At 38.1% G+C, this 11,187-nt stretch overlaps 1 protein-coding gene across 1 annotated transcript; it reads right to left on the reverse strand.

The window, feature by feature from the left end:
• Window positions 1–1,231: 1,231 nt before the first annotated feature.
• LOC141445612 (juvenile hormone esterase-like) lies at window positions 1,232–3,931 on the reverse strand. Its single transcript, XM_074111462.1, has 3 exons — window positions 3,736–3,931; window positions 1,941–3,217; window positions 1,232–1,460 (listed from the first exon to the last, which is right to left on the reverse strand). The coding sequence occupies exons 1-3, from the start codon at window positions 3,913–3,915 to the stop codon at window positions 1,280–1,282; spliced, it is 1,638 nt and encodes a 545-aa protein (XP_073967563.1). The 5' UTR covers window positions 3,916–3,931; the 3' UTR covers window positions 1,232–1,279.
• Between the last annotated feature and the right edge of the window lie 7,256 nt (window positions 3,932–11,187).

The following is an 11,187-nucleotide window of genomic DNA, read 5'->3' on the forward strand; positions in this document are numbered from 1 at the left end:
ATTTTAATCAAAAGTAGAAGGTGGGTACTGATTATTTACTTTTATTTTACTCATAGATTACAAGAAAATATATAAAATATAAGTGTCCGAACGTATGGTCACCCTGTTTATATCTCGATTTAGTCTTATGCTCAGTTTAGTACCTACAGTCAAGTGCAATAATGTATCTATTCGAACCACTCAAAAATATGTTACCACGACCTTATTACGTCGTAATAAGTGTCTGTGGTGACTGCGGTACATATTTTTGAAAGGTTTTAGATAAGTCCATATTTTTCATTCGTCGTGATGTGAAAACACATGAATCAAACTACAAGGTCGGATCAAGACTGGCTTTATATCATTAGCTCACCTACCCGCAATCACATCAATAAAAATTGTAACAGACTGTACCTACCTATGTAACAAAAAAATTACACTATCAAGCCAATGACGACTCAATTTTTTTCAATAACTAAAACTAACTAGAAGCGGAACCCTCGAAGCGTGGGTAGAACTCGATTTGGCCGGTTTTTTTACAGTCTTATCTGTTAGGTTTACGGCGGTTTGGATATTATGGATATCTTATATAATCGTGTTCAGATTAAGATTGTGACCCCCTCGATTAGTGATATACCTAGTGCCATCCACGAAGACGCGTGATTTTGTCAAAATTAGCCATTAATGACATTGTAATAAGAACCACGGCACGCGTCATCGTGAATGACTCTACCTATAAATGCGCTACTGAATTTCTCATAACTTTTAGTTACATTGCGGGCCGCGCGACTACGCTTTCATAAGTGGCAGGTCAATGACAGCAATATATTCAACATTAACGACTATGACGTTTTCATTTACGATTAGCAATACATTGCGGGTTTTAAATAAGCCGTTGCATCACAAGTAGTCCAGTAGCCCCGCAATCTATAGCATGGATAGATTTACTCATAGGTATTGCTTGTGGTATTGCGAAAACCCTGCTTCGTTGCCGATTATTTTGACGTACATATATTATAGGGGTATAGGGTTGAGGAGTACATTGACTTGTGATCGTAGTACGTGTTGAATCAATTATAATATTAGTAGGATTATAAAATACACCAGAGGGCACCATCATCATCACCACCATACCATCCTTTTCTCGAAGCAACACGGGATTTTTAACCCCTCTGTAATTTCTTTGTGAATTTACAGCTCAAACACAACGGCTCATTTCAGTAACCAACTCTTTTATTCCAACAAACCCTGTCTTACATTGATACCTACTGGCATTTCATTAAACTATTCAAACATCAGCCTACCATCTAGTTTTATTCTCATATAAAGCAAAAAACGCGTCCCAAAAAGCCATTCTTCGGAAGTAGGGAAGCTGTTGCATCCTCACGAATTCATTCAGCACGGCGTATGAAGGCTCGGCCTGCCCTGCTGAAGAGTGCCAGGTGAAGGGGAGCAGTTCATTTGCCTGAGGGGTTGGGTTGCTGAAACAAGAAAAGTAAGTGAGAATAGACCAGAGGTCGGTAAGTTTTGGGCTGGCAAGGGCCATAGTGGGTGAATGAGGTAAAGGGAAGCCATGTTCGTTCATGATTTGTAGGTAGGTATTTATCTACAAAGGATGGAAAGAATCCGGAATACCACGCTGCGCTCAAAAACAAGCATGCCTTTTTTTAGTTAACTCCCTAGCTAACCAAACCAACGATATACTATAATTATAACCTCTGCAAAGTAGGTAACGCTTGAATCATGCAAGTTTTTAAATAGATAATCTACTCTGAAATGTACTACGAGTATTTCTCGGAATATAGGTATTGTGCGTGCCGAATCTCAACAACAGTAAAGTCGACTAAGTATTTTTTATACCATTTTTTATGACAGATGATTAGTAAATGAAAACAGTGATAAAACTGCTATTAAACTGGGTGGTATAGAAATTTAGTCGACTATACAGAATGTAATTTTACCTGGTTTTTGCAAAGCCGGTCCACATAGTTGTCATCCGGTAAATAATCATGTTGTCCATAGACGTTGTAGGTAAATCGTAGTAAGACTGATGGAACAAATAGCCGATTTCATCGGCATGCATTGCACCACTTGTTGATGTCATATTCAGTCTATATTTCATGTAATTCCTTGCTCCTGCGTAGTCAAACATGTATAAATACACCGGAGCAGAACTACTTTGTAAATAGTGTCTACTGCTCCTTATACTAGGATATACAAATGTAAAATCAGAATCAAATTCAATCATGTCATCCACAATAGCCTCTCCTATTTCTTCACTTCCAATATAAAAATGCCTGACCATTTTCTCAGCGTTTGCCAATTCTTCGTCATCTAGGTCAAAATAATCACTAATTTTTGCTTTAAAAGTTTTGTTGCTTCTCTCGAAATAATCTTCAGGTGATTGTAAATAGTTGTAGATGTTTCGCAATTGTTCTTTACTGTTAAAACCAATAATAATAGGCATAGAAAAATTGGCTTGTTTTAAAAGGCTGCTAGGTTTATCCTTAATCATAGATCTTACGCCTTCAAACTCATGTTCCACTATAGGTTTAAACGATTCTCCATATCCGATTCCTATAGTTGCTTTAATTACATCATGAGCGTTTAACTGTGATATAAATCTGAGAGCTTCTTCAACATTATCGGTCTCGAATCCCATGTATCCAGCTAGTTTCAATGGTGAGTATAAGTCTGGTTCCTTCATCACCCAATCACAAAGAACAGTGCCGCTCTGCATTATAGCTCTATGAAACAAACCTTCAAAATATCCTGATAGTAAGTGGAATTCCACTGATGCGGCACCAGCGCTCTCACCAAATAGAGTTATATTATTATCGTCGCCACCGAATGCAGCTATATTATTCTTAACCCACTGCAGCGCTGCAAGTTGATCTCGTAATCCTGCATTACCTGGGATGTCAGTGGTATTAAGGGACATGGATCCGTATGGTCCGAGTCTGTAGTTGAATGTGACTAATATAACTCCCATTCTGACGAGGAACTTTGGGCCGTATGAGTGCCTGTTGGAGTTCCATCGTCTGAAACCACCTCCATGGATCCACACCATGACTGGTAGCCGGTTGTGTGAGGTGGCTTCATCAGGAACGTATACATTGATGCGCAGGCAGTCCAAGGTGCCCACGATCGAGAAGTCTTGGTCATCTTGCTGAGGACATATCGCTGAATCGTCTGTAGCATCAAATGTTTCATCGAAAGGTGGTACTTTTAATGTGTGCTGTTAAAAAATAATGAACTATAAAAACAAAAAAAGTAATTATGTAAAGTAGGCTGCAGTGAAATGTAGATAGTGGGCAATTGCTGAAAAAAAAAACTAAATTTAGTCGTTAAACTTAGTTTGACAGTTAAACATTATTAAAACTGATTTTAACGAATCTCTACCATGCTATCGGTCCCTCGAAGTCCAATAAAACGTTATTTTTTTCACATACAGTTCAAGTAGCAAGATAATTCGGAAATTACTTTTTTAGTTGAATTTATCTACATATTTGATGGTCAGATTCTACTTCAAGCCCTAAATAATCCAGTCCTTTCTTATAACCCATATTAATGCTATTCTGACCAGTCATTAAAAAACAAGTCTAGGTTATCCCGCCAGCACCTCTATCCTCCTACTCCGTCCTCCTTCCTTACCCCTTTTCTACTCCTTCGCTACCCTTTTTGCTTCCCCTGATCTCCAATCCCCTGATCCAATCTTATTAATCCCTTCTTTGATAAAAATCTTGGTCTACTCACCCCGAAAGGATTATCCTCGTCGATTTTAGCGTACGGTATCCCTAAAAAATTAGCAAACTTGCCATCATCAGCTTCAAAACCCTGAACTAAGCCGTTCTCAGTTAAAACTAAAGGATCTATGCACATAACATTACTTATAAATACGAGTATTGTTAAAATAAACCAAACTATGTACTTCATCTTTGAAGTTGTGATATCAAATGCTACAAGGTTGATAAAGTGATAAATTCTGAGATACTTACTGTGTGGTATGACGTGTTTCATAAAAAGTAGGTACTTTAACCTTATGTATGTACTTAAATGTAGTTACCACAACGTGCAGGAGTAACATTTCTAAACCCTCTATTAAAATAAGTTTTTGTAAAAAAATCCTTTTTATTACAAGCTTTTTTTGCTGACTGTAATTTTTATTGATGTGTATTGACTTGATGTGTTATCCAAATCACATTTTTTTACCTCAGGTCGATGCCATCAACCGTTGAAAAGTTCCGTCCTGCGGAGACGATCCCACCACCACGACAGACCACCAGGATATAACAACCAGATTATTGTTTGTCAACAGATTTACATAAGTAAGTACCCATGCCAAATTATAAATTTATCCAATCAGTGGAAGTTGGTTAGCAAACTAAATGTGATTCGTACAAAAGAAAAGGCTTGTAATAAGCTACTGTGCTTTGCCCGTTTTTAGAATAAGATGAATATAATTATTTGTTCCGTGGGTGCCGCAAAGACGAATAAAGGTCACAGCTCATTAGAACCACCCGCCACCTGACCAGCACCACCTCGACTTTCGGCGTCCACTCGTTGTTGACAGGTGGTCTACGGGTGGACGCCGCGTTGACAACGAGTGGATCTCGCGTGATTAACGAGTGAACGTCGCGTGGTCAACGAGTGGACTTCGCGTGGTCCACGAATTTCCGAGTAGTCTATTATGAAATGAGGGTGGGGAACGCCGCGCCTACCACGCGCGGTTCACGAGAGGCAAACGTACGAGCAGCGAGCTATCACCGAGTGGTCCACTCGCCGTCCGCACGTGGACACCTCGCGAGCGAGGCAACCCTGGTGACGCTACGGAGTTGATGTAATGAGCGCTGCCCATGCAAAGCAAGCATGCTGGGCAAGGGCCGCGCGGATTGCTACCACCATCTTGCTCGCTAATCCTACCGTGAAACAGCAGTGTTTGCACTGTTGTGTTTCGGCGTGGAGAGTAAGACAGTCGGTGAAATTACTGGCACTTGAGGTATTCCATCTTAGGCCTCTTGGCAACGCATCTGCAATACCACTGGTGATGCAGATGTTTATGGGCGCTGGTGATCTCTTACCATAAGGAGACCCACTTGCTCGTTTACCATCCAGTCGAATAAAAAAAAACATGTAAAGAATACTAACCGCTCGCGGCGAGGCGGGGCTGATCGGGTGCCGGGTGGATCTAATTAGCTGTGACCTTAACGCGAAGTAAAAGGCGATTAAGAAACCTGTAGCCGTAATGTTTAACCACCGGACTCTTGTGATTGCATAAAATTACCATTTCATTCTACCCTCGTCTTACACCGTGTGACAGAAAGAAGCGCTGAAAACGATTGTGATTATAAGGGTCACAAGGGGCCACAAGGCTACAAGGGGCCTCTGATGTGCTAGTCGGCAGCAGCGTTCTGTGTTGCCAACTGCGTCCAGCACAGCGGCGTGGAAATCAAGGGGAAACCAGCACATTATTTTTCCAAGAAACTCGTCTTGAAGATATAGAAGTTCCGTTTGCTCGTTTGTCCCCTATTCCATAAAAAAAACCTCCTAAGACTATGCCCACCTACGCAAATGGCAAGTTCTGCTCTTTTATATCCACCTCCGCTTAAGCAAACATGACCTTTATTACTCAACTTGTAAACATAAACACTCCCAAGCACAGCTTTACAAATGTTAACTTTTTCCCCTCCTAAGCAATAAATAAACAATACGCTCATAATTAAAGCAAATCCTTAACAGCCATAAATAATCATTTAGCTGTAACTGTAAATTTTAAGACCTAATAAGAAGTAAACAAAAAGTGAAGTCCGTCATGAGTTATTGGGCACAATAAGCCTTAGAGCCCTCGTAATAGATCGCTGTTCGAGAAAGTTCTGCTTGTTTGAACACCTGGACGTGGGTTTGAGGACCTTGCCGGGAAGGCTGCCGCACAAATGGATAATAAGTAGGCTATTTTAAACAGAATAATTTACGCTGTACTAAAATGGTTCGTTCGGCCGATCTCGAGTCATTATTTTGTTTTTGAATTCTAAATCCAAATATTTTAAGATGATACTAGTTTTTTTTAATAACCGTTTGCAAACGACAGATACTGTGACCTACTCAGAAAATGACTTACGTAGAACATGACCTTTTCAGAAAATGACGTGCATAGAACATGACCTACTCAGAAAATGACTTACGTAGAACATGACCTTATCAGATAATGATTTATCTAGAACATGACCTACTCAGAAAATGACTTACGTAGAACATGACCTACTCAGAAAATTACTTACGTAGAACATGACCTACTCAAAAAATGACCTACCTAGAACATGACCTACTCAGAAAATTACCTACATAGAACATGACCCAAGTCAGCCAAAAGGCTTCCTTTTCATCTTCACGGTAAATGAGCTTCCTTCGTGCTCACTCTTATACTTACATTTTATTGCATTGAAATCAAGACAAACACTCTTCCTCTGTCATTTTATTGAAAAATACTTGTAGTATGTATGTATGTGTTTTTAAAGATTGTCTTGCCAATTGAATTTTAATCTCTTGTAGTGATTAAATTGACTTGAATTTTGATACCGGTATGTAGATTGGAATTACACTTCAATGAACAGTACTGTAGATATAGCAAATCATATTTTCAAAGCTTCATGAGCGCTGAAGGAGCTGCTATAGACCAGTCATCACGGGGTCAGGGTAACCCGTGATGTTGATCTACATAACCCAAGCCAACCATTTTAATGCAATGTAAATTATTGATTTATTAATAATTTGACTTGATGTTTAATTTATTTTTTTATTAAAAAGAATAAACATAAATGTTGAACATTTTGATTTGACTATTTGATTGTAAACCCATGGACTTGTGTTTATAATAAATTTCATTTTATTTAATATGAATTTATCTTATAAATAAATGTTGTATTCGTTATTGTCAGGACAAGGTTTGTGCGTAACAAAATTAAAAAATACTGGAATGGGGGCGAAGCCGCAGGCAACAGCTAGTTTAATATAAGTTTAATATGCGCTTAACTTTTAATTTTAAATTCATTACAAAATCTGTCGAAAAACTGTACTCACACCTTCACTTCGCATGTGTATGTAGTTTTAAACTCACACTAAGTCCGAGTAAGAATTACAGCACAAGTTCTTTCGTTCTGAGAAGGCGTGTGCTCAGAATTGAACGTATTTATATGGGCCAGGATTTGTATGGCAGCCGAAATAAGGTTTGGTAAGCACTAGTTAAATTAATACAATTAGCTGTTTCGCGCAAGTTCGTCGCTAGTGACTACCGGGCTTAACCCACTAATGATGCGAAATTATCGCCAACGCTGATTACAGCAAAGATTCTCTGTAACCTCCTGAAATAGGTATTCCAATAGGGTAAAAATACCCTGTAATATTTCGTGAGTTTTTGGAAATGACTGAAACTACTGGTTTTCTTTAATCCCTACAATAATTGTACAAATGAACATGATCGCAATAAATTAATATAAATATGAAAATATTGTTATATTTTCAACCCTATGGTTCAGTAATTTTACAAAAATTCCAAACCTTAATCGACAATATAATCCATGTAATATACCTAAACATCAAAATCTGACCGCGGCAAACCCGCACAGAATAAACATTTTACGAGGATCGGTTGAGCAATGAGACCTGTGTAGAAAAGAGCAACCCATACCTATGTAATTATTTTTGAACAAACTGTGTAACGGAGACACTTTACTCGCGCTTCGCATTCACTTAGTCAATTGGTCATATTTACGTGTATTTTTTTGTATTAATAAGAGTTTTCATGAAACTACAGACTCAATAATATTATTCTACAAAACACAATTAAACGTAATACTTACGCTTAATTACTTTCCTCGTTAAAGCTATCGCGAAATACTAAACTGTAATATGAATACAGCGCAATAGTATGAAGTATTGTGCGACATTATTTTGGTATTGAATAATATAGAGTTTATTATCAAATCTTATACATACCGGCTTATTATACATTGGCTTCAGGGATACCTGAAGCCAATGGTAAAACAGAGAGGATGATTAGAACAGTTCATAAGCAATCATGCAGAAGGGCTGTTTTACCAGTCACTATTCTCTAATATAAACGTAACATCTTTATGTGACACTCGTATATCTGATGTCGTCTCTGCTTATTTTGTTCAATTAAACAAAGATGGCATGATTATCTTTCACAAATAGTTTGTAGTTTTTGCGACATTATTACTATTATGAAAACTCAGTGCGACTCCGAGGCTTACCACACTTGTACTATTGATTATTTTATAACAACCACGATCTTGATCTCACGATCAAGAGATTGAGAGGCCATAAGTCGAACCATTAGGGTCTAGTCTACCAGGGCATAAAACTCGCCGTTTTGCCCTCTAAATAGTTTCTAGTGCGAGAGTTGGGAAGATCTCGCGAAGCAGAGATTGGAATGGCGCAGCTCTGTAAGCAAGGCTGTTGCAAATTTTGAGACGCATCGCTTGGAACACCTGGATGCCAACCTTCCTACACTTATACATGCAACAATAGTGGTGAATTACATTGCGCGCCCTGTAATAGGACCTTTAAAAAAAAGTTTGGCTTTGCCAGCTATATTAGAGCACATGATAAATAAGCAAAGGTTCAATTAGAATTGCTTTTTGGAGTCTTTTCGTATCTTTTATTTCAAATCCAAATTTTATTACTTTTGGGGTCATCCCGTAAATACAAACTGAAACAAAGATGCACATAAAAACCAGAAAAAGAGACCAGCGCTGTGCACTACTAGAAAAACAAACAAGCTGAGATATGTGGTGCATAGGAGAAATTTGTGTCCAGTGGTGGTGTAGAGGTATAGCACGCAGCACGGAATGCTGAGGACCTGGGTTTGATTCCCAGCGCTGGTCTCTTTTTCTGGTTTTTCTGTGCATCTATGTTTCAGTTCAGTTTGTACTTTCGATAAGCAAAGGTTCGCCTTCAGTTTTTAGTAATTTGTCTTTCATAAGTAAGCTCATGGATCCTGTTGCTTGAATACAAAGAATTCCTTATAAATATTTTTACGACGAATGCTTTAAATTCCAACGTTAATAAAGAAACAAGAGACCTTCGTAACAAAGTATTAACCGAATTGTTTCTCCCCGGTAATAATTAATTATTTTGTACCGTGTCCTTCTATTTTGATGGAGAGAGATAGAGCAATTTAAAATTAATGGCTTGCCATCCCGTTGCTCATTAAGAGAGCCGTTAAATAATCGTGGCAGGTATTGTCTCAGGTAAATTAAAGTGAAGGAGTTCCCTTTTTATGTAGGCTATAAGATGATTAATGGCTTTTTAGGGTTCCGTAGCCAAAATGGCAAAAACGGAACCCTTATAGTTTCGCCATGTCTGTCTGTCTGTCTGTCCGTCTGCGGCTTTGCTCAGAGACTATCAATGCTAGAAAGCTGTAATTTTGCACGAATATATATGTAAACTATGCCGACAAAATGGTACAATAAAAAATTCAAAAATAATTTTTTAGAGTACCTCCCATAGACGTAAAGTGGGGGTGATTTTTTTTTCTCATCCAACCTTGTAGTGTAGGGTATTGTTGGATAGGTCTTTTTAAAATATTAGGGGGTTGCTAAAACGATTTTTCGATTTAGTGATTTGTTTGCAAAATTTTCAACTTTAAAGTGCAAGTTTTCATTAAAATCGAGCGTCCCCCCCTCTAAAATCTAAACCGGTGGTGGAAAAAATTTGAAAAATTAGGATGATAGTAAGTAAGTATATTAAACTTACAAGGAAAACTATAACGTTAAGTTTTCTTGAGAATTATTAGTAGTAGTTTAAGAGTAAATAGCAGCCTAAGGTATAAAATATACCTAAACTTGGAATATTCCGTACCAAATACGAAATCCTTAGAAAAATATTACTTATTTTTTTCGTAATGGCTACGGAACCCTATTTCGGGCGTGTCCGACACGCTCTTGGCCGGTTTTTTGATAGAACTGTGACGATAAGTTTTAACAAAAGAGTGTTGCTATAAACTTATTATAAAAGTAGAGATACCTAAGTTGCTAACTATTAAGGGCACAAAAATGTGCTTCGTTCAAATCAACTTGTATGCCAGAATACGGTTACAAAGGTCTTACAAAAGTTGTTTTAGACTATTGCGGTCATTACTAATTTTATGATTTGCATTCGGCTTTTGTTCGCGTACCTTGATTTTAGAGAAGCTCTATATGTCAGCACAGTTGTATGCTAACTTGAGTTCGAGTTTCAGTAGTAGTGGGCAAGAAGAAAGAAAGAAAGAAAGAATATTTATTTGCCTAAACATGGTAAGTTACAATTGTAGTTGATTATTATAACAATTATAATTGTTTGTTTCACATGTTTAACGATAGAGGATGCAAATTTACATAATTAATAATTTCAAATTGTTGTTAATTTAAATCCGTCATAACACAATATTATCATTTTTAGCTGTCATATGTTTTTTGTTACATAGATCAAATTAATTACTGCATCAATTATTTGTTACCTTGCAACTTTGTTAGGAAGAGGGATAGATCGGTTACGTTTGATTTTATTTTCCTGACAGACGTTTATACCAGCATACCCGCATTCTCCAGTCGTCTCGTGATCATAGCGCATGCAACTGTGCCGGAATATCGAGCTGCTCTAAAATCAAGGTACGCAGAACAAAACCCGAATTTAAAGCATAAAATTACAAAGGTCTTATTTCTAACATTCGGTGGCGTGGTGGTGGTTTAGTATCCCAGCTTCTCTTCGCCCCATAAAGCTGGGGGCAAAGGCTTCTCAGTAAGGCAATGAAGTAATTAAATTCGAATTTACTTAAGCTTTACGGTGACCGAAAAGTATCGTGAATAAACCTGTACACACCGGCGAAGAAATGTAATGGGGTGTGTGTGTGAGTTTCCCAATTCGCATCGCGCCGGCGTGGAAACAGCAGCCCAATCCTCTCGTTTCTGAAGGAGGCCTGTGTCTGCAGTGGAACGTAGGTATCTTACACAGGCTGAGATGACCTACGCATATGAGGTTAAACCTTTGGATGCCTTAGGCAAGCTAAGCTTAGTGCTCTCAATTGTAGCTCATCGTTGGAACCAAAGTTACTTGACACACTCCAAAGCACTCTATCTGTAAATATTTGATAAGCCACTAATGGCGTGCATGCCCAAAAATACCAATTTGGCAGTTGGTAGACGAAGTTGG

This window comes from Choristoneura fumiferana, chromosome 2 (genome assembly GCF_025370935.1).
Source record: "Choristoneura fumiferana chromosome 2, NRCan_CFum_1, whole genome shotgun sequence".
In the NCBI taxonomy this organism is placed as follows: Eukaryota; Metazoa; Arthropoda; class Insecta; order Lepidoptera; family Tortricidae; genus Choristoneura; species Choristoneura fumiferana.